Raw genomic sequence first — 26,139 nt, 5'->3', positions numbered from 1 at the left:
GCAGAGGGCAGCAGGGTTTTGTTTGCAATTCTCGTGAAGCACTGAGGCTTCGGGCCTGCACCTTCCACCAAATCAGACTGACAGTGCTCAAGGCTGAACCTATTCACATCTAACCAGGTTATGCCTACAGCATCGATGTTGTCTATTTTTTTGGGGGGGGGGTGGGGGGGTCCCTACCGGTTGACTTGTCATGTTTTGTATGGGAAAACCATAAGCATCAGTTGATGAATATCAGCAGGAGCTGGATGATAAGTATAGCTTACTAATTGGGTATATTTCAACAATCTGGTTGATTTCAAGTAAACAAACCTAAATATTATTGTAAACATTTTGGTGCTGATTGGATAATTAACTGAAGTAAGTCACGAGAAATCCCAAAAGAATTGGAAATAAATTACTTGAACAGTAATGAACCTGAAATGGTACATCTTTGGGAACCCAGTGCTCTGCTAAGTGACGGCAGCTGAGTGTCACATTATGATGGAATTCTGCTCTGTGATCTGCCAGTAGGAAGGTGAGGACTGGAGAGGAGCTGGCATATTTGTCACCTTTGTGATTTGGATTTTGCCTCCCGAGCCATTTTGCTGAGAAGATAAATGGACAACCAAATTGCTGCTGTGAGATCTTTAAACACTGTGGACTTTGAAACAGTTCTGGATAAAATTAAATATCAGGCCGTGGAAATTCAATTGCAGCAAATTCTAACCGAGTGCAACGAAAGAAATAGGAGCTGGGGTCCACCGTTCAATTAGATCATGGCTGAACTGGCTGTGGACTCAGCTCCACCAACCTACCTTTTCCCCATAACTGTTATTTCCCTTACTAAGCAAAAATCTATAATATTTGTGTCTAAAATGTATTTAATGAGAGCCACTACTGCTTTCTTGGGAAGAAAATTCCACTGATTCACTACTTTCTGGGAAGAGTAGTTCCTCCTCAACTCTGTCCTGAATATGACATAAAATTAGGTGCAATTTCTTTGTGGTTTGCTTAAGCAGTGTGTTGGTTGCTTCCTATTTCCTCATGCAGGGAGGCCTGTTTATCTGTTCTCTTTTTAGAAACCCAGTTTCAACCCAGGAACCTCTGAACAGTTGTAAAAAGGAAGGAAAAATTATACTCATTTCAGGTTGACACTTTACAAATTTTCAAATGACTGTGGTGGGAAAAGATGGGAAGGAATTGTAGAAGCAGTTTTTTTTAAAAAAACCTGATTGTTAGTTTTTTACAAAAAAGTCCATGAAATCTCAATGGCAGCATATTTCACGAAAAGCAGGGACTGTTCTTGAAACAGAAAAAAAATGTTGATTTTTAGTGCAGCTCTTGATGAGTCTCAACTGCAGGGTTGCCTGAGGTCTAGACAAATAGATTAAATCTGGGACTGAGAGAAGCATAAACTGCAGTTGCTGGCAATTTGAATGAACAAAGAAAGGTTGGAGGGCTTCAGTGGGTCAGGCAACATCCATTGATGGATTATCGTTGATGATATCATGTAAAAGGCATCGTGACCAGAGACCATTTCCTTGAAGTGGAATTGGAATGAATGTAAAATTGATACTGGCTGCAGCTTTGTTCTCCTGCCTCATTGAAGGAAGGATCTCATTGCAAGGCATTTGGATGATTAATGGATGCTCTTTATGGTTGTTGTGTGAGAATAATCATATTTAACTTGGAGAAAGGAAGCTGCAAAAAACTAGCAGTTTCCTCTATTCTTATCTTGAAGTACATTCTTGTTGCATGCTGAAGAACAGGCTGCTTTTCTACTAATGACTGGTGTCTGGGAGCAATTGTGAAACTTCTTTGGTTATGATGTTCCTTGTTGTCTTCAGAGTACTTTTTGTTCAAGATAGATAAGTGATAAGTCTGCTTAAAGGACCAAGTATAGGGCATGGGAAGTTTGTGTGGTGCATCCACCAAGACTGTAGTGAGCATTTAATCATGGTGCACTTGCCATGTTGGGGATGAAGAAGCTGGACTGGATGTGCTCCTGATGCCCTGCACTGACTGCCTGATATTCACTAAAGCAGTCAACCATCCAGTACAGATTATGGCTCCACTTGGTATCCCCTTTGGAAATAATTGAAATGTTCCAAATTTAGCACACTGATTATATGCTGTATCTACTCCAGACTGCGTGTAATGACTAGCATGTGCTGAGATAAATTGCTAAATTCAATCCTTGAGGCATCTCGGGCAGATGGTAATTTGTTCATCAGAATCCCACATCTCAAAATAATCAGTAGTTTTCTTTTGCCAGTTTATACTTCAATTCATGAAAGAGACTTCACAGCATTGTCTTTGCAGTGAATCAAAATCCCCATACAAGTGTTACTTCTAAATTTTGCAGTGCTGTTTTAAATTTGACATTTGTAATAAAAGTCCAAACTTCATGGAGCAAATTTTTGATGAGCCGAAATGTTATAGGACATATACAGTTTTCCAAGCTTGCCAGTTGTAGATGTAAGACTACACCTTGAGGATTGAGGATGACAGTTTCCCCTCCAGTTCTAAATTATTTTAATGTGGAGTCACTGTTGTATACTAGCTACCACACAGAGTAAGATCTTGGTCCAATGGCAAGGAGGTTCAAGGTGATTGGGAACCTGTCTCTGCTGCCCAGACTGTGTCTGTGTGGACACACTCTTACTTTTGCTTAGACTGTCTCCCTTACAACCATCCATCATGATCCTGAGCCCATCCTTCATTCAGTACCCTCTCCCGTTTCCCACTTTTCTTCATTCCTTCTATCAGTTGATTGATTTCCTTCCCTATTATCTCCCTCCTCCTTCCCTCACCTTTCTCCCGGTTTGTCTCTTTCCTTCTCAATTTCCTCTGCTTTCCCCAGGTCCTTCTCTTCTGCTGCTGTGTGCTCATTTTCATTCACATACATGGTGAAGAAGCCTTTCTGGATAGGGACCATGGATCTCTGTTCCAGGGGATGCTTGTGTCAGGAAGGTCGATTCAACAGGCTCGCACTATGTTACAGAAGTTTGACTGTGGAAGCAGAAAAGAGGTTAGCAATTATCCTTTGACATGAAACAGTGTCCACATGAAAGTGACATACACAATGAGTCCATCTGTTGGAATTAGGATGTTGGTTGGTAGGTATGGGATAGAGGTGAAGGGTACTCAAGAGTATGATGAATGATGTCCCCAGGTTATGCAATTGGGGACTTTTGGCAAAGTCCAAGAACAGGAGATGCTTGAACTTATGAGGAAACAGACCTAATCTAGAGGCATATAGCAGGTAAGGCAGCATCCATGGTTCTTCATTTAACAAAGGTTGTGCTAATGTGAGAGAGGGTTCAGATGAGGTTCACAAGGATGATTCCAGGAATGGAATATTTGACAGCCCTTGGCCTGTCCTTCTTGCAGTTTAGGAGTATGAGGCGGGATCTCATTGAAACATTTAAAATGTTGAAAGGCATGGACAGAGTAGATGTGGAAAGGTTGTTTCCTGTGGTGGGAGGGTCAAGGATTGAGTGCGTCCGCTTAGAACAGAGATGCGGAAGGGTTTCTTTAACCAGAGGGGGTTAAATCTGTGAAATCTGTTGCTACAGGCGGTTGTGGAGGCCAAGTCATTGTGTCTATTTAAGGCAGAGATTGATAGGTTCATGATTAGCCCAGGGCATCAAAAGGAGGCTGGTCAGTGAGGCTGAGTGGGGAATGTGGATCAGACTCAATGGGCTGAATAGCCTATTTTTGCTACTATGTCTTTTGATCATTTAGTCTAAATAGTCAATCTTATGGACTTTTATCATTGATTTTAATGAAGAAATCAGGAAGTGGTTAAAAAAGAATGCAGATGACTGTACTCCGGGAGGTATGGTAAGTAACATAGATGGAAACAGGATATTAAGAAGGGAAATTGAGATATTGAATGACTGCATACAAAGCAGTAGATATTGTCGGTGAGTTTAAACTCATCAGAAAGACAGATTAAGGTACTTTCTAAATGTGGTAACATTGGTAACTGTCAAACATTGGACATGTTTTGGTGTCTATGAATATAACTATGGTTACATACAGTGATCAGAAAGATGCACAGGATGTTGGCAATTATTTGAAAGGGATGGCAATGCAAAGAATTAGGATTGATGCTCAATTGTACATAACTCTTGATCAGGCCCCATCTGGGGAACTGAACTCTTTTGGAATCTACTGCTCAGGAATGATATTTGTTGTTCAGAGATGATGCAGTTCAGACTAACAAGAATTAAAGCAAATTTAAAGGTTAAATTGAGGACAGATTGTATCAATTCATTTCAACATTAAGGGAATTAAATGTTAGTGCAGAAAAGTGATACTGAGTTCAAAGATCAGCTATGGTCCTGTTGAATGACAGATTAGGCAGGAGGGAATGATTGTTCAGTATTTTATTTCTTCTTGAACATATATTCTGATGAAGAACCCTGTCAATGGTACTATTGGCTGGAGTGACCACAGCATGATTGAAAATCATGTATCTGATGGAGACAAGTGATCCCATACTGCATCCATGAATGGTGATGGAAAATTGAATAGTTAATGACAGAGGCTCAGATAGCTCAGTGGTTAGAGATCTTTACACTCTGTCCTTAATATAGTGTTGGAAACAGACTTTTCAACCACTGAGTCTATGTTCACCATCAGACACCCATTTACACTAAATCTATTTTAATTTCTCTCCACATTCCCATCAACCTCCTCCAGACTCTTGCACTCACCTTCACAATGTGGAAACATTTACAGTGGCCCAATTAACCCACTCAACTGCACGTCTTTGGGAGGAAGTTGGAGCAACCAGCAATAGCAGGGGGAGTAGTCAAACTCCACATAGTCTGCGCCTCAAGTCAGGGTTGAGCCTGGGTCTCTCAGGCCGTGAGACAGCTGCTCTACCAGCTGTACCTCCATGTTAGCTGTGCATTGTTATTTTTCATTACTGCTTGTGTGAGTCCGGATGTGTGTAATTTATATGTCTGTTGCTTTTGTTAAATATGGTAGTCAGTACTTGTGCCCCTCTCTCTGGAATTGAAGCCTGATTCCTCATTACTCATGGTAACCATGATAGGCACAGATAGTACCACCCTGCATGTGAATACAAGGTGAGGATGAAATCATCTTGGACCCAAAGTGCTAATTGGATACGTTCTGGCTAATCACTTTCTCATTGACTTAATCTCGTGTCATCAAAATAATGGAAAGTCAAAGAATCACAGGACATGGCAGTCCATGGTGATCTTCAAAAACCTATTTACATCTTCCAGACGATCCCATCATATTTACCCGCATGCCCTGTAGGAATCAGTGAGAGTTCCATAAAGAAGAATTTCCTTTTCAACAATCACATTTGGGCTTTACCAGGACCACTTTCCTAGCCTTGGTTAAAGTATTCAGAATTGAAGTGAGCCTGAGCCTTTAACCCATGACAAAACTTGACAGTGACATCAAGGAGCTCTGGAAACTTTTGATTTGTCATTTGTAATCTCATAACAATCCTGAGGCAGACTTTTGTTGCAGCCAGGCATAGCCAACACATAGGCCTTAAATGATTATGGTACTTTATATTCATTGAGTATATCAGGCAATCACCATACTTTCTGATAATGGATTCTGTATCCATTCCAGTAAGTGAGAATAGAACCACTTCTCATTAATTGCTCTTAATATTGTCATCAATAACATGCTCAGGTTTATCACTGTCATCAAACCTGACAGGTCTAATGACTAAAATACTTTGATTACAAAAGCTGATCAGAAGCTGAATTATGTGCAGCCAGTGACTTGTTTTTGAAATTCTGAAGTTTTCCCCTGCTCTTTGCTTCCATGGATGATTTCATATTCTATCCCTGATAACTTGGACACTATCCATGTTGAAACATTTTTTGAATTATGTTCCTTCCAATGCCCCAAACATTAGCACACTTGTGCACTGTAGCTGCAAGATGTATGACAGAAACTTGTGAGGGCTTATTTGATTTGACTTTCCAGATCTTAGGCATCATTCAGAAGATGCATGGAAACATAGCCTTGAGATTCCTCTCAAACATGTTCAGGATGCTGATTTGAATTGTTTTCTTCTCTCTGGCCTTCATGAAGCCAAATACTCAAATTCCACCTTGCAGCTCACAACTTGATCGCTGTGTCACTGTGTGGGGATGGGAGGGGGCAGGCGGGTGGTGGGTATGCACACCATTTTTGCAGTTGCAGAAGGCAGCTCACCACCTTGAGGGCAGTTTGAATGATTAATAAATTCTGGTCATGTCTATGTTCCAAATTAGGAATATGATTGAAACATCATGTTATGTTAATCATAATTTTTGTTGAACATCAGACATTTGTGGACTGAGGAATTGGATTGCTGTTTGGGAGGGGTCATGAAAATAATAAGGGTTGAACTAGGTTAGTCTTGCATTAAATTTTAATCATAGATTTTTATAATGGATGGAATATTTGTGAAAATAGCTTGACAAATCTGTTTTAACAGAATAATCAACTTTATTTTTTAACAGAGAGAGCCCAGAAAGGACTTTTGATCTTGTCTTCAAGGTGACTTGTCCAACCTTTGAAAATGAAGGTAACTTGCTTCTTCATTCAGCTTTGCAAACAGTGATGAATTGCTACTGATTTGTTCATTTCTCCATCATGGACAATCAAATTTATTGCATGCTCTTTCATTTTGGTGAGTAGACTCTGTAAATGTAACCATGGTAACCTGCTGACCTAGCAGAAAATTGATTTCCTTTTCTGGTCAGAGGTTCAGGTTGTAGAGTGAGAGTTAATTCTCATTATGAGATCATCTTCACACAGTTGTTGAAAATTAATTTCACAATTTGCATTTTAATAGTTGCTTATTTACAGTAATATTCTAAGATGATTTTTAGGTCTTAGGAAAATAATTGGATTTGTCACCAGGAATCTTAAATATTTGATCCAGTGTGTGTCTCAAACTCTGCTTTCTTATCCTGTGGGGTGCAATTAGATGCAAGTACTCAATTGGAGAAGGAGTGCTGCAAAGAGATGAAGAAGTTGATTGATTGATTGATATACCTCACTAGGTGAGGTATATTTTTATCATAATTTTGTAAGGTTTATTAGAATATGGATTAATGTACAGGGTTGAAGTCCATGGTTGTAATTGTCCCAGAATTGTTGATCTGGGAGACCAACAAATGAGAATATAGCCACTTACGTTTGCATAATATCATCGCTGATGTGTTGGGGCTGTCATTGTCCAGAAATCTAACATGTCAAATGACATCACTAGTTGATTACAAGAGCTGGTCAGAAGCTGAGGTATGTGGATTTGCCTATGAAATTCTGAAATGTGAAGGTGAAGGAGCAAAGCAAGATGTCATAGGTCAAGTACATAGGCTTAGTCAAATGGAAAATGAAACCCAAATTGGAGTGCATTCTGGCTAATCAGCTTGTGGCATTGCTGTGCACAGGAAATCCCAGAATATGGCAGTTTAACTGATCGACATTTGTCTTTTGGAAATCCTCAATTTACTGCCAAAATATCCAGGATGTGGAATAAGAAAAAATGTTCATAAAATTAATGTGAATAGAAAAATAGCTGCCATTTTTTAAACTCTCATTTCTTAATACACATGAAACTAACATAGCTTCATTATCAAATAATAATGAATATATTGTATTACGAGCCCAAAAGACTAAAAAACCCAGCAGCAACAACAATTCACCAAGACGATGGCTACTTAAACAAAACTGGTTTTATTTTCTTAATACATAATAATATCAATACTTATTACCATTAACTTAACAACCAAACTGAACCCCCTTTTAATTCTAAGATCATGTGTATGTAATATTTGTGTTCAGGAAAATTCTTTTTGACTGTTCAATCATTCACTTTTCTCTGGTATCAGGCATTCTTCCATACTGTGCATAGAATAAAGCATATTATTTTCGCCAGGCTCTTGTGCTTCAACTTAAATTGTTACCGCTTAGGAAGGTCATTGTTGGTTTCAGAGAGATACTTGGTGTTCGTTAAACACACAAACTAATCTTCAATCAGCAACTGAAGTGTCTTACTGAAGAAACTTGCTCCCTCTTGGGTTTTTCCAAAAGATAACCTCTTGTTCCAGGTGACCACAAAGAGTTCTTCTTTTTCCTCTATTTCAGGAGAAACACAATAACCAGCCACAAACTCTACAGAGAATTAGAATAGGCTGAACTCAAAACCATTCTTGAAATTGAATCATACAACACATCTGCCAACTTGCAGCCTTTACCACAAACTGCTGCAGAACACTCTCATTCGCTTTCTCTTCCAAACAATGGATATTTATCTTTGTTTGCCAAACTACGTGGCCCCTCTTGAGACAACGAGCTTCAAACAGAAATTTAAAACTCTGGCAACAGTCGACAAGCAAAAAAAATTTCCCACTTCTTGAGCCTGGACACTATTCAAACATGCTGGGTCATTAACACTGACTTGTGAAACTCTCACAAGTACTTCCCATTGTTTCTGTAAAGCCAACTACAGACATGAAGTCTACTTTTGCATGGCTCTTGCAAGGGCAAATGAGATGTTTGTGAAATGTGACCTAATAACTAAACCTCATAATTCTACTCTTTTAATATGTATTTTATCATAATTTTATTATCTTATCCCATAACAATTTGCACAGTGTACATAAGCACTGAAATTCTTGCTTGTTGCAGCCGAACGGCCACTTGTATGGAAACTGCTCATAGTAAGCTAATTAAAGTTAAAGGGATAATAAATACAAAAGAGAGATAATAAATATTCACAGTGATCCTCATGCAAAAAAGGTGACTTACAATAGTGCAGACAGCCCTTTTGTGCTGTCAGAGCAGTCCCTGATTAGAGTACTAAAGGGAGCTTTAAGAATCTGATAGTTGGAATGAAACTGTTGTTGAACCCAGAGGTGCTGGTTTTCAGGTTTCTGCACCTTCTGCCCCAAGGTAGTAGTGAAAAGAGGATGTAACCACGGTGATGGGCGTCCTTTGAGGTTGGCTGTTTTTTTGAGGTAGTGCTCTACATTGATGTCTGCAATGGAAGGGAAGTCAGCATATGATGGACCTGGGTATGCTTCTGATATGCTGATAAGTGGAGTGAACAGTTAGCTAGTGGGAACACCAAAACTACAGATGCTGGAATCTTGAGTTAATAGTGAAATGCTAGAGGGTTAAATGGGTCAGGCAGGATCCATGGGGAAAAATGGCCAGCCAATGTTTGAGGTCAGGGTCCTTTATCAAGAGTAAACCAGGAAGGAGAACATATCAAACCGAGAGGGGGAAAAAAAGGAGTTGAAGAACTAGGAGGGGCTAGAAGGTAATCAGCAATTGGACAGAAGGTGGGAGAGGTGGAGCAGCAGGTAGAGGAAGAAACTGCTGGGGGAAAAACAGGTTAAAGAGAAAACTGGGGACTGGAGTATTGAGGCAGTGGAACAGGATTGAGGAGAGGGTGACGTATTATTGGAAAAGTCCTATTTTCCTTTTTTAAATGTAAATGTTTGCAATAGCTGCTTTCTGACTACACATTTTATCAAAAAGTTTGTCTTTCTACTTACTAAATTTACTCTTGCAAAACATGTATTTAAGGATGAAATAGCTGTCCAAGAGGCATTGTTCCTCAAGTTTATATTTGCTCTCACTACTACTCCATTCTCTCACTTGCTTTCCCCCTCCCAATGCTTTCTTGCTTTACTTGTCTCCCTCCCTCCCACCCACCTCATTCAAATACCCTTTGACCTTTACCACGTCCTCTTCTTCCTCTCTTCTTCCCACTTGACTCTTGATAAAGTCTCAACCAAAGCATTGGCCATTTCCACCCCTGATGCTGCCTCACCCATTGAGTCCTTCTCATTTTTCATGAGCTAAAGGGAAGTAGATTATACTGAAAGAGTAAGTGAAAGAAATCATGAGGCTGTGCATGTTCTGTTCCAAAAGACTTAAATGAATCAACATCAGTGTGTAAGTGGGAATTTTTGGAGAATGTCTTTTGTTTTCAGTTCCTTTTAAATGTTCAGTTTGTCTTCAGTTTTGTTTTACATGTGGAATTTTAATTTTTGAAACAATTACACTACCAGTTCCAGTTTCTGTCCCCAGAACTGGAAACAAAGTATAATGAAGAAAATTTAAATACATCATGCTTGTGTCTATGGGTAACAAATTGAAAGTGGTCTGTGATCAGTGGAATTGCCTAATCCCCATGCAAGCAATTAGGAACAGCTGGTTGGTACTGGAGGAAACTGGGAAAGAGCTGGCTGTGGTGAAAAGTCTTTACATTGTTATTCTGTGGTGCATTTGGTGAAAAGATAGTTTGTGTGGCCAGATATGGATGTAATGAGGAATTTATTTAGTTGCATCTCCTAGCCCCTTTTCCCTCTGGTTTTCCAAACACATTTTCCACTACTGTATTTAAAACTTGCCAGAAAATTAAAAGATGGAAGTCCTCTGCAAATGGAGGCCTGCATGTGGTCTTTCCATTTTTTAAAAACTTTCACATATTCTTTATTAGCTTAATTTGTAAATTTTTTAAATTTTTCACACTATGAACCATATTAATCAAAATACACACAAACATTTCCCTCTTGAAGATGCACAGTGGCATTTTCTTCTCTTTCCCCCTCCCTTCCCTCCTTCTTCCCACCCCATTCTAAACCCATTAAACGTTCAACATGTACAATACAATAAACCCATTAAACAATGTCATAAAAAATGAAAATAAACAAGAAAATTGTGTCATCTACCTTTACACACTGGGTCAGTTCATTTCATCTTCTTCACATTCTATCATTTTATGGGGTGGAGGTCCGCGGTAGGCCCTCTCTGTTGTGTTCCATGTACGGTTCCCAAATTTGTTCAAATAATGTGACGTTATTTCTTAAATTATATGTTATTTTTTTTCCAATGGAATACATTTATTCATTTTCATGTACCATTGCTGTACTCTCAGGCTCTCTTCTGATTTCCAAGTTGACATTATACATTTTTTTGCTCCAGCTAAGGCTATCATAATAAATCTTTTTTGCGCTTCATCCAGTTTAAAGCCTAATTCTTTACTTATATTACTTAGAAGAAAGATCTCTGGATTTTTTGGTATGTTGCTTTTTGTGATTTTATTTAATACCTGATTTAGATCTTCCCAAAACTTTTTTACTTTCTCACATGCCCAAATTGCATATACTGTTGTTCCCGTTTCCTTCTTACAGCGAAAACATCTATCTGATACTGTTGGGTTCCATTTATTTAACTTTTGGGGCATGATGTATACACTTTGTAACCAATTGTATTGTATCTTGCATAACCTCGTGTTTATTATATTTCTCATAGTTCCAGAGCATAGCTTTTCCCATATTTCATTTTTTATCTTTATGTTTAGATCTTGTTCCCACTTTTGTTTGGGTTTATAGCTTATTCCATCATTTTCTTCAAGCTTGATGTACATGTTTGTTATAAATCTTTTAATCATCATTGTGTCTGTAATCACATATTCAAAACTGCTTCCTTCTGGTAATCTCAGTCTGCTTCCCAATTTGTCCTTTAAGTAGGTTTTCAGTTGATGGTATGCAAACATTGTACTGTGAGTTATTCCGTATTTGTACTTAATTTGTTCAAATGATAATAAATTATTTCCCAAAAAACAATTTTCTATTCTTTTAATCCCTTTTCTCTCCCATTCTCTAAAGGAAAGGTTATGTATTGTGAAAGGGATGAGTTGATTTTGAGTGAATAATAATTTTGGTAGTTGGTCATTTGTAATTTTCCTTTCTATGAATCTTCTTCCAAATGTTGAGCAGATGGTGCAGTATTGGTGAACTTCTATATTGCACCAGTTTTTCATCCCACTTATAACGTACATGTTCTGGTACCTTCTCCCCTATTTTATCTAGCTCTATCCTGGTCCAATCTGTTTTTTTCCTTGTTTGATAAAAATCTGATAAATATCTTAATTGTGCTGCTCTATAATAATACTTAAAGTTTGGTAGCTGCAAACCACCTTGTTTGTATCATTCTATTAATTTATCAAGCGCTATCCTCAGTTTCCCACCTTTCCATAAGAATTTCCTTATTATTTTCTTTAGCTTATTGAAGAATTTCTCTGTTAAGGGAATTGGTAACGTTTGAAATAGGTATTGTATCCTTGGGAAGATATTCATTTTAATGCAATTTACACTTCCTATCAGTGTTAGTGGTAAATCTTTCCAATGTTCTAAGTCATCTTATAATTTCTTCATTAATGGCTGATAATTTAATTTGTATAGATGGCCTAGATTATTATCTAGTCTAATACCTAGGTATTGGATTGCTTGTGTTTGCCATTTAAATGGTGATTCTTTCTTAAACTTTGTGAAATCCGCATTATTCATTGGCATCGCTTCACTTTTATTTGTGTTGATCTTGTACCCCGATATCTCTCCATATTCCTTCAATTTCATATGTAATTCTTTTATTGATAATTCTGGTTCTGTTAAGTATAGTATGATGTCATCTGCAAATAGACTGATTTTATATTCCTTCTCTTTTATTTTTATCCCTTTTATTTTATTTTCTGTTCTTATCAGTTCTGCCAAGGGTTCTATTGCTAAAGCGAACAGTGAGGGAGATAGTGGACATCCCTGTCTAGTTGACCTGCTTAATTTAAATTGGTTCGATATATATTCATTTGCTGTCACCTTTGCCATTGGACCCTTATATAATGCTTTAATCCAATTAATATATTTCTCTGGTAGGTTGAACCTCTATAGTACTTTGAATAAATAATTCCTTTCTACCCTGTCAAAGGGTTTCTCTGCATCTAAAGCAACAGCCACTGTTGGCATCTTATTTCCTTGGACTGCATGGATTAAGTTAATGAACTTACAGACATTCTTTTCCTAATAAATCCAGTTTAATCTAGTTTTACTATTTTTGGTACACAGTCAGCTAATCTGTTTGCTAATAGTTTTGCTATTATCTTATAATCTGAGTTAAGTAGAGGTATTGGTCTATACGATGATGGTGTTAGTGGATCTTTCCCCATCCTTGGTATTACTGTAATTATTGCTGTTTTACATGAATCTGGCATGTTTTGTGTTTCAATCTGGTTCATTACTTCCAGGAAAGGAGGAATTAATAACTCTTTAAATATTTTATAAAATTCTATTGGGAGTCCATCCTCCCCAGGGGTTTTATGGTAGCTTTTTTAATGTATCTTGTATTTCCTGTATTTCAAATGGTTTTATCAATTTGTTTTGCTCCTCTTCTTGCAATTTTGGTAGTTCAGTTTTAGCTAGAAACTCATCTATTTTGTTTTCTTTCCCTTTGTTCTCAGTTCGGTATAATTGCTCGTAGAATTCCTTAAAGTTTTCATTGATCTCTGTTGGGTTATATGTAATTTGTTTGTCCTTTTTCCTTGATGCCAATACCGTTTTTTTAGCTTGTTCAGTTTTAAGCTGCCAAGCTAGTATTTTGTGTGTTTTTTTTCTCCTAGCTCGTAATACTTCTGCTTTATTTTCATTATGTTCTTCTCCACCTTATACGTTTGTAGTGTTTCATATTTTATTATTTTGTCTGGCAATTTTCTTCTTTTTGTAGTATCTTCCCTTGTTGCTAGTTCTTTTTCTGTACTTACTATTTCCCTTTCCACCTGTTCTGTTTCCCGATTTAGTCCTTTTTCATCTTAGTTACAGAACTTATTATCTGCCCTTTGATGAAGGCTTTCATTGCATCCCATAATATAAATTTGTCTTTCACTGATTCCGTGTTTATTTCAAAGTACATTTTAATTTGGTGCTGAATAAATTCTCTAAAATCCTGTCTTTTAAGTAGCATGGAGTTTAATCTCCATCTATATGTTCTTGGTGGGATGTCCTCCAGTTCTATTGCTAATAACAGCGGTGAGTGATCAGATAACAGTCTAGCATTATATTCCATCTTCCTAACTCTCCCTTGGATATGGGCTGACAACAGGAACAGGTCAATCCTTGAGTATGTTTTATGTCTAGTCGAATAATATGAGTATTCCTTCTCCTTTGGGTGTTGCCTCCTCCATATATCCAAAAGTTGCATTTCCTCCATTGATTTAACCATCAATTTGGCTACTTTGTTCTTTCTGCTATTCTTTTGTCCAGTTTTATCCATCTTTCAATCCAAATTAAGGTCAAAGTCCCCTCCTGTCAATATATTCCCCTACAATCTTCAAAAAAATATCTTGCATTAACTTTGATCCTCTTCATTAGGTGCATATATATTGACCAAATTCCAGAGTTATGAATATATCTGACATTTTATCATTACGTTTCTCCCTGCTGAATCTATTATTTCCTCTTCTATTTTGATTGGTACATTTTTATTCATTAATATAGCTACACCTCTGGCTTTTGAGTTATATGATGCTATCGTTACGTGCCCAACCCAGTCTCTCCTTAATTTATTGTGTTCCCCATCAGTTTGATGTGTTTCCTGCACAAATGCTATATCTATTTTAATTCTTTTTTCAGTAAATTTAATAGCCTCTTCCTTTTGATTTGGTTATGTATTCCATTAATATTTATAGTCATATAGTTCAACATGGCCATCTCATACTCTGTTTACATCTCATTTCCGCTTCCTCACCACCGCCTTTCCCCTTTTCCCCATTTTCATTTTTCAGTTTTCTTTTTTTAAACGCACTGTATGACAACACTTCTAAAATATAAAATATCTCAACTATTTCCACATCTAAAATTCCCTTACACCAAGTGTTTCCCCCCATTCTTCTCTGGGCCACCCCATGAACCTTGCCGGGCAACCACAACTCCCCTCTCCATTCGGACTGCGAACCCGTTCGCAAGTGTCAACTGATTTCGCAGTGACTGTTATTCTCTCCCACCCAACCCACTCCAGAAAAGACTTTTATCTTCACATTTAACAAAGCTCCCCCTCTTTTCTTCTTTTTCTTTTATTTTTTAACCCCTCCTTTTTTTCCTCTCTTCTCCCTTACTTCCCTTTTCTTTCCTCCTTTAGTTTTTACTTATACATTATTTTTACATCTTTATATGCAGTTTGTCATCATTCTTTGTTCTTGTTACATCTCTTCAGCTCTCTTTCTGTCTTGCAGGCATTCTGCAAATTCTCGTGTTTTGCTGCCCATGGATAACTATTTTAAGCAATGCTGGATATCTTAACATAAATTTATAGCCTTTTTTGCATAGGATCACTTTTGCTGTGTTATACTCCTTCCTCTTGTTTAGGAGCTCAAACTTATGTCTGGGTTAAAAAAAAAATTGACCTTTGTATTCCAGTGGCTTTTTTTTGTCTTCTCTAATTTTATTCATTGCCTTCTCCAATATATTTTCTCTTGTCGTGTATCTCAGAAATTTTACAAAAATGGATCTTGGTTTTTGTTGTGACTGTGGTTTCGGGGCTAATGTTCTGTGTGCCCTTTCTATTTCCATTCCTTCCTGCATTTCTGGCATTCCCAGGACTTTTGGGATCCATTCTTTTATAAACTCTTTCATATTTTTGCCTTCTTCATCTTCCTTAAGGCCCACTTTTTTTATATTGTTTCGCCTACTATAGTTTTCCATTATATTCATCTTCTGAGCTCACAACTCCTGTGTTTCTTTAACTTTTTTGTCACTTTCTTCCAATTTTCTTTTTAAGTCATTCTCCTCCATTTCTACCGCAATTACACGTTCTTCCACATTTTCTAATCTTTTCCCTACATCTGTTATGACCAGCTCTATTCTACTCACTTTTTCTTCTGTACTTTTCATTTTCTTTTCATTTCACTAAATTCTAGTGTCAACCATTCTTTTAATGCTTTCATTTGTTCTTGAAACTTTTTAAAATCTATGTACTGTCCATTCATTTTCCCTCCTATTCCTCTGTGCAGAGCTTGGTGTTCTTCTTCTGTGTCTGCTCTTGGGTTTGTGTCTTCTATTTCTCTTCCATGTAACTGTGTCTCTTCTGACTTTCTTGTTGAGCTGCTTGTCTCAGTTTGTTGGGTTTTTTTCCCATGATTTCTTAATGATGATCCTCTTCTTCTGGGCTAGTTATTTGTTGTGTCTCTTGCTTCCTTTTTTCTTTCTTACCTCTCCCTTTCCTGTTGCTTTCTTTATCTTCCAGCTGGGAGCCCTGCCGTCGGGCATCTCTCAGCTGCTTGTGCTGTGGAGTTTCACCCCACTGCTGGTCCCCCCTCCCATCGGTGTTCTCTTTGTCGTGAGCATCGTGCATGCATAAATCCTTGCACGTGCCCAGTTATGCACCTCTGTTTGGCTCAGTGAGCCATTTTTGCTGTCACGCAGTCGGTGGGTTGCGACCCTGTGGGGTCTCCACTAACTTTGGGAGCGGGCTCCTCTTTCCACGGCAGGTCTCTGCTTTTTTGTGCAGGTAAGGCCTTCACCTTTCTCTTCTAGCATCTTTCTTTCTTCTTTTCTTCCCGTTTTGGTTTTTCTTTCTTAGGTGCCATTTTCTCCACACCTTTATTTTTTATTTATTGTTTATTTGTGTGTCTGGGGCTTTGCTTTTTCTTCACTTTTTTTCTTCTTTTCTGGAGAGGGCTGGTATTCTCCTACCGGCCACGACTCCATCACGTGACTCCTCCCCATGTGGTCTTCTTGAACCAAGAAAAACTTTATCTAGTATGTTTAAAAGCAAGTCCTTCAACTGGCTCTATAGAGCTGATTTGTGGCCTTGAGTATATTGGATTATGTTTCCGCTTGAACCAGAGTTGCCACTCACAAAGAAGCCTTTGTTGCTGCAGTTGGATTTGGGATCATTAAAGTGGTTTTGTGAAGAAAGTTTTAAAAAGTAAGCAATTTCGTTCTTCAAATTTATTACAGGAGAAGAGGTTACATTGAGTTAGAAACAAATACTTGAGGCATACTTTGTGCAAAGAACCCATTATTGAGTATGAATTCTAATTTTTGTTTTCTCTCCTGGCATCCCAGTCTTTTGAAGAACAATTTCTGATCATTTCTCCATCCCGGATTTGTGCTTGTGCAGAAGAGAAAATGGAGTGCAGAAGAGAAATTAGAAAATATAAATAATGGAGACAAGAAAGAATGAGTAGGAGACTGAGGGATAGGAATAGGTAAGCATTGATGTGTGAGGCAAAGAAAGACCTTGGAGGCACCTTATTATGAGCTTTAACGTCGAGAGAAGAAAGGACAGAGCAACAGTGCTTAAACAGTGAACATGGCTTTCTGGTTAGAGTTGGTTTGTTTCTTGTTTCATTGTTAATCAGAAGTTTGTAAAAGATTAAATGGCAACATTGGGTAAGTGTTGAAGTCTTGAACTGTGGAGAAATTTAAAATGTTGTGGATACAGCAATAAATTCAGTGACAAAGTTTCCCCTCCCTTGGAATTACCCTCTTATTCTTTGATGGTCCCTCTTCCCTGTAAGGCATCTCCTGAATCAAGTTATGCAGTTGGACTGAAATTACCTAAAAAAAAATTAGGTACTATGCTTTTAATTAGCTTTTGAGAAATGTTTGTTTACAAATTAAAAAAGATGCACCCACGCTTTTTGGCTCGCAGCGATATGTGGGTTAGGCATTTTCTACAAAGTGATGTGACTGCAAAACATCTTTGATTTCTCTCTCATGGTGGAGGAAATGCTGCTGGGCTCAAAGGCATACTGTTGTGTGGTGGCTTGCTATCCAGAAAGGAGAAAGGTTGCAGTTTGTTGCATTTAGAAATCAGCAGGAGATTCTAAACTACAGTGTCATTCCTTTTCATAGTTTTCATGTGGTTGCAGTGGTTTTATGCTAAACTGCAGTTGAAGCATTTAAACGACATGCCAAACCACCTAGAAATTTATGTTTAACTGTTTACTTAATCATCTTTGGCTGCAGTGGCACTTGCACATTGTTGCATCTTGATGAGCTTTTCCCCTATTATTTTTTTTTCTTGTTGAGAACAAGTACCTGGTGTAAAGTCAGGGAGACACCCAAATTTAGTGGCAGGTATCTCTTGTGTTCCAGCATAGAAGAAACCTTTTCAGCCCAAGTCACTCATGCTGGCTAAATTTGTCCCCTATGCCTGTGTTCACTCTTGCCCCTCAAAGCAGGGTAGTTGAAGGTGGAGACTGACTACAAACCTCTCAAAGGTAATTTGGGATAGGCTCATCAAATGTGGGGGGAGAAAAGGCACACAATTATAGTGCATCTTAATCACCTCACAAAGATAAGCGTATACAGAGCCGTTGTCATACCCACACTCCTGTTCGGCTCCGAATCATGGGTCCTCTACCGGCATCACCTACGGCTCCTAGAACGCTTCCACCAGCGTTGTCTCCGCTCCATCCTCAACATTCATTGGAGCGACTTCATCCCTAATATTGAAGTACTCGAGATGGCAGAGGCCGACAGCATCGAATCCACGCTGCTGAAGATCCAACTGCGCTGGGTAGGTCACGTCTCCAGAATGGAGGACCATCGCCTTCCCAAGATCGTGTTATATGGCGAGCTCTCCACTGGCCACCGTGACAGAGGTGCACCAAAGAAGAGGTACAAGGACTGCCTAAAGAAATCTCTTGGTGCCTGCCACATTGACCACTGCCAGTGGGCTGATAGCGCCTCAAACCGTGCATCTTGGCGCCTCACAGTTCGGCAGGCAGCAACTTCCTTTGAAGAAGACTGCAGAGTCCACCTCACTGAGAAAAGACAAAGGAGGAAAAACCCAACACCCAACCCCAACCAACCAATTTTCCGCTGCAACCGTGTCTGCCTGTCCCGCATCGGACTTGTCAGCCACAAACGAGCCTGCAGCTGACGTGGACATTTACCCCCTCCCTAAATCTTCGTCCGCGAAGCCAAGCCAAAGAAAAGAAAGACTCACCTAACAGTAAATCATTGTTACAAAACAGATTGATGGAAAAGTCATATTTGCAGTCTTAATTTGAAGATCATTGATGTAATCTGATGTCTTCTATCAGTTTATTTCTGGCATGCAGCTATTTAGAGGCAGGAGAGAATTTTTGTATTTGGAAGTTAGAGGACAGGACAATTACTGCATGACATGGGATCCTTGGTGAGTTGGCCATTTGGCTTGGTGGTATGAGTCAGTGAATGGCAGTGGAGGATTTTGTTTAGATTGGTGGTCTAGGATTGATAAATTGTTGCTTGTCATCGATCTTAATCTTAACAATTGGGATGACATAAGTAACATTGTCAGTAAGTATATAGATGATATCAGAGTCGCTGAGTGCCTGTGGATTTGCATCCAACTCTCCCGCAGCCTCTGGAGCTGTGCAAACTCCTATTTGATCCATCAACAACCTGAACTCCAGATCCAAACCTCTGACACAAATCAGGAAGCCTTCAGCACCTGAGGCCTTTGGAGAGTCCTTTTTGGCCTTGGCACCCCCTAGAATCCCATGAACCAGTCTCTAGCAGCCCATGTGGGCTCCAGTGGTGTGAGTGACCATGAGTTGCCTGCAGCCTGTGTGGGTGTCTCAACTGCTGAGCTCCTGGCTAGTCTGCTGCCATGATCACAGTCCTATCAGGTCATCTCTGCTTCTCCTTCTCAACAGAGGGTGCTTCTCCATGGAGTCTGCAACCTCTCACTGCCATCTTGGGCACAGATCTTGGTGGCTGTGGGATTTTAACTAAAAGTACAGTTGGCTTATTTAACGGGCCATTAAAAGCCTGACAGATGAACCCTTCATTGCTGTGCATCTGCTCTCCTGGGCTTTCAAAGGCAGCAATGCCACCATTTCTTTTGGTGCTGTGGTTTGAATCAGGGAAGGACTTGCACAGTGTGGTGCAAATCAAAGCGCTCACAACTGGAGGGAGAACACACACCTTTTTTTATTAGCTTATAGCAAAGGGTAGGTCTTACAGTGGTCTTCAGTAGTGCTCAGGGTTTAGACTGGAAACCTGGGTTATATATGGGTAGATGGGGCCAGAGCCTGGGGAACCAGCCATCTGCATCACCAGTGAATCTCAGTTCACTGCATTCACCCCTTCCTACAGAATTAGGGTCTGTGGATGAAGACAGAGAATATGGATTCAGCAAAAAAAAAATCAAAATATATACAAGTATTTACAGGTTTAAATGATCCGGGGGCGGGTGGGGGCTCTGGAAATCCTGGTGCTTCAGCACCAGTAGGCCTTGGTCTCTGGTTCTATGACAGAGGGGGATGATTATTCCTCCTGAACTGAAACTCCTGAGGCCTGATTGGTGGTTGTGAGAAAGGGTTCTGGAACTTATGAGTCACCTGAGGCAATGGATTCTCAGTTCCGGTGGGTGCCAGGTCCCTGATAGAGACCGTGTCTTCCCTGCCATCTGGGTACTCCATGTAGGCGTTCAAGGGGTTGGCATGGAGTAGTCTCACCCTCTCCACCAGGGTGTTGGTCTTGGTCCTCCTTGCATGATTTCTTAGAAGGATCGGACCTGGTGTTGGGAATGTTGTTCCCAATGCCGATCTTCTTTTAAAATTGAATAAAAGCTCGTGATGAGTTGCATTGTTCGCTGTACAGAATAGTGTCTGAATGGCGTGGAGTGCCATGGGTAGGACCTCCTGCCAGCACAAGTCTGGGAGGCCTCTTGACTTAAGGGCCAAATAGATAGCTTTCCAGACTGTGGTGTTTTCTTTTCAACTTGCCTGTCTCCCTAGAGATTGTAACTAGTAGTCCTGCTGGATGCGATGCCCCTCGCCAGCAGGTACTGACGTAGCTCGTCACTCATAAATGATGAGCCCCGGACACTATGGATATAGCCAGGATACCTGAGCAGAATGTAAGATGAGAAAAACCCCAGGCATCTCCTCAAAGCTTTCATGGGGAAAGGGGGAGCTTTCATGGAATGGGGAGCTCTAGCAGGAGGCATATCGGGGTCTGGGCCAATAATACCATTCTCCACCACGTAGCCAAGGATAGTCAGTCGTTTAGTCCTGAACACACTTGCCAGAGTTAAAAGTGAGGTTCAGGGTTTTCGCTGTGGTGGTGGGGGGGGGGGTGGGGGGGAAGAAACTCTGAAGGTTGGCATTATGATCCTCCAAGGTATGGCTACAGATCGTTATCAAGATAGGGGAATGTAGCCTTCAACTTGTACTCGTCCACCATTCTGTCCATCTGCCTCTGGAAGATAGAAACCCCATTGGTAATACCAAAAGGGACCCTCTGGAATTGATAGAGATGGCAGTTTGCCTCAAATGAAGTATAGAAATGGTCCTCAGAATGGATTGGAAGCTGGTGATAAGCAGTTTTCAAGTCAATGGTCGAATAGATCTGATACTGTGCAATATCATTCACTGTGTCTGAAATTCGAGGAAGGGGGTATGCATCTAGGAGTGTGAAACAATTCATTGTTTGGCTACAGTCAATTACTAGCCTGGACTTATTTCCCCCATTTATACCCACCACTTGTGCTTTCCACGGGCTAGTGCTTGGTTCAGTGATTTTCTCGTTGAGCAGGTTCTGAGTCTTTGATTTTATGAACTCCCGATCAGCAGCTCTGTACTGCCTGCTCTTCGTAGCAATCGGCTTGCAATCCAGAGACAGGTTTGGGAGGAGAGGTGGGGGAGTTGACATTAAGTGTGGAGAAGCTGCATGTGGGCCCTCTGTTCCGAACCATTATGGGAGGGAGGGGACCAGAATACTCCAAGGTCATGCTTTTAAGAAGTCAAGACCCAACAGTACTGGAACAAACAAATCATTAAGCGCATAAAATGAAGTTTACAAAATTCTACCCCTTCAAAAGACAAATGAAAAGTACAATGTTCTTGAATACGAGTAGAGTGTGAATGAGACATTAAAAATATATAGTAATTAGGAGACAGTTTAAGTTTGTATTCCCAGTCTGAGAGTCTATGAAACTTTCTGTAGTAGACACAGTATCAAATAAGCATCTAGTTGAGTGTCCGTTTACCTTGACATTCACTATAGAGTTGCTAAGTAGATGCGGACTGTCTTGGTCCAGAACCATCGATGCAAGGACCCCGAAGTCTCTGTAGACCTCCTCGCCTGATTCACCATCAGGCACGATGGTGTTGACCCTTCTTCCTCCTACGATGATGATGGCGCTAAATTTGAATCACGGCAAGATGGCCGCTGAGACTTTTCGTGCCATTTTCCAACCGCCACTCTCTTTTGGTGAGTAGCACAGCAGGTAGTCTCTGGCGAGTTCGGGACTGAGGGTGATGGGTTGGGACTGGAGTCGGAGCCGGGAGCTATCCAGGCTGTGGATTTTCCAGGGTTTCCCTTCATGCGGCAGACCCTTGCCCAGTGTCCTCTCTTACCGAAGCTGGGCAGAGAAAGCAAGGATATTGGCTTCAACTGCAGAAGAAGCATTCCATAGTGCGGGGATGTTCCCTAGCACAGGAGGTGGCTGCCATTAGGGAAGGGGTAGTGGGAGCTGCAGTCCTGGGAAGGGTTCGCTGGGGAGAGCATTGTCATTGGCTTCTAAGTCAGTGGTCTTGAGTTGGGCCTGTTCATCATGGCTGGCCAAATCTTTCTTACCAAACTCAAATAGTTAGTGCTTCATGTATCACCCCGCGACTAGAGTGTCCCGGATCTGCTCTTCCTCACCAACATGGCCTGTAGCTGTTTCATACAGGCATTTCTTGGCAAGAGTCCACAGGTCAAACAGATAGTCGTCGATGGTCTCTCCAGGCCGTTGCCGACGTAGAGCGAATCGATGCCTCGCTACGACTTCGTTTTGTGACTTCAGGTACCAAGCCTTCAAAGCCTCAATGGCAGCATCATAGGTTCTACAATCCCGAATGACTGCGTACCCCTTAGTCCCTACCCTGGAAAAGAGGGCTGACCTCTTGAGTTTATCAGTATTGAACTGGTCGCCTTCAGGTCGGCCTGGAAGCAGTCCAGCCAGAAAGCAAACTCCTCGGCGGCACCTAGAGACAGAGGGTGGATTAGGTGCATACTCAGCTTGAACAGTGCCTCCATCTTCTTATTATTAAGCTAATAAAATTGTGGCGTGAATAAAACCTCTCACAACTGGAGGGAGAACACATGCTTTTATTAGTTTATAACAAAGGGTAAGGTCTTACAATGGTCTTCAGTAGGGCTCAGGGTTTGGATGGGAAACCTGGGTTATATATGGGTAGATGGGGGTGGACTCTGGGGGAGGAGCCAGCCATCAGCACATCCCATTCAACAGTGAATTTCACTTCACTGCACTCAGTAAATGGGAGGTTGCAGGAGAGTGTTGCAGAACAGAAAGACTGAATGGTATACGTTCATACATCAGAGAATGTGGTGACACAGGAAGACAGGATGGCGAGGAAAGTGTTTGGCTTGTATCCCAACACTGCACAGGACATTGGTAAGACCACATAGAATATAAGTTCTCGTCAGCTGATGATAGGAGAGATATTGTTAAACTGGGCAGGGTACAGAAAAGTTTGGGAATGTTACTGGGCCTAGTGGACCTGAACTGTAAGGAGAAGTTGGATGCCCTGGGGCTTTTCTCTCCTGAGAAAGAGGCAAAGAGGGGAATGGTACAGAAGTTTACAAAATCATGAGGGGTATAAATAAGATCACTAGTTTTTGATGCTCCAGTGTCAGGGAATTAAATCTGAAATGCATACATTTCAGGTGGAAGGGGAAAGATTTAAAAAGACCTTTTTCACACAGAAAGTGATGGGTACATGGAACGGGGTGCCAGAGGAAGTCATAGAGATGGGTACAGTTGTAATGCCTAAAAGACATTTAGACAGGTACACGGATTAGAAAGTTTCAGAGGATAGAGGTTACATCAGGGCAAATGGGTCTGCTTGGTAAGACTTCTTGGTTGTCAGGGACTAGTTGGGCTGAAAGGCTTGTTTCCATGCTATAAAACCATAACTTTAAGATGAGCTGTACCATGCTACACACAATTAGTTATAGTTAAACAAGAAAATCTGCAGATGCTAGGGTCCAGTGCAATACACAAGTTCTGAAGAAATTCATCAGGTCCACAAGCTGCATAGGAAAGTAAAGGCAGTTGATGTTTCTGGCCTGAGGCCTTAATTAGGAATGTGTGTTTTTTAATAAAAGGTAAAAGCTTGCATAAAAAGTTGGGGGAAGGGGGCAGAAGAAGAGAATGAGAGAGAGGGAAAGAAGAGGAGCACACTTACCATCTGAGCCTCTCCTATTCATTTCCACTGAGGGTCGGTGAGATATACAAATGAGAGGAAATAAGTTAAGGGGAAATGTTTAGGGGGAACCTCTTCATACTGAGAATGGTGGGGGGGGGGTGTGGAATGAGCTGCCAGCTGAAGTGGTGAAAGGAGGTTCAATTTTAACAGTTAAGGAGAATTTGAACAGGTACATGGATGAGAGAGGTATGGAGAGCTTTGAACTTTGTTCAGGTCAGTGGGATTTAGCACAGACTAGAAGGGCCAATTATTCTCTGGTTTTAACTGAGCAAAGGCAATATTATGCTACTAGTTGAGGTTCATTCAGGAGTCTGATAGTAGTAGGACAGGAATTATCCTTGAATTTGATGCATGATCTCACACTCGTGGATCTTCTTCCTGACTGGAGGGAGAATAGAGTTGAGACTGGGTGGGACGTCTTGCAGTTTGTTCATTGCTTTTCTGAACCAGTAGTAAGTATTGGTGGAGAGAGGGGGGAGGGTTGCTTTGTGTGATAATGTGTGCTGCATTCACAGCTCTCCGCAGCTGTTCACTATCTTGAGTAGAGCAGTTCCCTTATCATACTGTGAGACATTCTGATAGGATAGGATGCTTTCAGTGGTGTGTCTTTAGAGGTTGACTTTTTGACAAGTTGCTTGTGATGTCAAGTTACTAAGAACACCTGATACATTCCCTAGATTCTAAGTACTCTCATTGGCAGGAAGAATAAATATTCAAACTTCTGGCAGGTCTACCTGTTAACTTGACTGTTGTCCTTGATTATGTTGGTTGATGGATGGAATAGGATATGAAGTATTCAATTGTACATTTAAGCTTTGTAATTGATGAAAAGGCTGCAAGTATTTTGAAGGTGAGTCACTGGTCTGTACTCTATCCTTATCATGCCCTTGTTTAATCATGTAGCCTCCAGAAAGTTTTCATATTCTTTGCGTGCAATGCTGGGTTCACATGATGCATGTTTGAAGCACCTGGGGTAAGTGCAGTGTTTAGGTGGTTGGATATTTGTGAACTGAAAAAGATTGTTTCATATGGTTATATCTTGTATGGGTTCCATGCTTCAGTTAAAGACAGACAGGCCTCAAAACAGATTGTGTTTGTTGGATGCTCTGTGTCTAAGCGAGTTGATGCTTGAAGATGGTTCTCAGCAAAATGGACAAGTTAAACAGAATGAACAGTTGCATCACTTTGGACCCAGGACATGCATGCATGAAAAATCTAGGCTGCCCAAAAAGTAAGACTGGGTGAATTTTCAAATTGGTTAAAAAGTATGGTGATGCATCACAGACTTCGAAATGTAACTAAGATGAGCACACATGTAAGAGAGCTCAAGAGGATGTGGTGAGAGAGGTGAGAACAAGATATCTTAGATTCTGCAGTTCTTATGACAAAAGTCAGGAATTTAACCCCAATGTAAATATTACTTTTCTTCCAGGTTAATGAGAACAACCATAGATGTCATGTTGATGGCAATAATTGGTTTGGGTACCTGTTATCTCAAATGATGGGTGTTCCCTTTGATTAATTCAGTGAAATCAGTGGTGACCAATTTAATAAAATACAGGTAGCTGGCAAACTGGTGAATGAAGCAACGTGTGGTCTGTCCTGGCTTCAGTGACACTTGATCACATGGGTGAAATGTGAGCACTTTGGCAGGAACCCAACAGGTAACATGGGCTCAGGAAAGTCTGCTGTTTTGGAATAGGGAGATGGAAGTTCTGCAAATGTGAGAATGATCTCCAGGAATGGATGCTGAACATTCTTTTATGCCACAAGATATCGCAAGGGGGAAACAGCAGTGGTGAACATTGCATCAGTGAACAGGATAAGGTTGTGGAAGGTGAAGATATAAAAGGAAGTGAATGCTGCATTGTCATCAGGACTCAGAAGAATTGCACATGCAAAAAGAAGAATGAGGAGCAGAAAGATGGAGGAATTCTGATGTTGCACCCTGTGTGACTGAAAATTAATGTCATAAAAATTGTGTTGAATTTCAGTTGTTTATTGTTCAGATTGAGAGGAAAGCTTTGTTTTGTGTGCTATCGAAGCAAGTCAATCTTTACATGTCTATACTATAGGTGGTACAAGAATGAAATCCAAATTTCAAG

General features: G+C 40.3%; 1 protein-coding gene across 9 annotated transcripts in view; it reads left to right on the top strand.

The window, feature by feature from the left end:
• The window catches only part of dennd1b (DENN/MADD domain containing 1B), a 399,979-nt gene that overhangs the window by 283 nt on the left and 373,557 nt on the right, over positions 1 to 26,139 (top strand). For all 9 annotated transcript variants that reach the window (XM_069937870.1, XM_069937871.1, XM_069937862.1 and 6 more), the window contains exon 2: positions 6,489 to 6,553. In XM_069937870.1, the coding sequence (XP_069793971.1) occupies positions 6,489 to 6,553 (65 nt within the window). The remainder of the gene's footprint in view (positions 1 to 6,488; positions 6,554 to 26,139) is intronic.

The sequence above is a fragment of the Narcine bancroftii genome, chromosome 5 (assembly GCF_036971445.1).
Source record: "Narcine bancroftii isolate sNarBan1 chromosome 5, sNarBan1.hap1, whole genome shotgun sequence".
In the NCBI taxonomy this organism is placed as follows: Eukaryota; Metazoa; Chordata; class Chondrichthyes; order Torpediniformes; family Narcinidae; genus Narcine; species Narcine bancroftii.
Note: the sequence above shows the minus strand (reverse complement) of the source record. Positions and strands in the feature narration are given on the sequence as shown.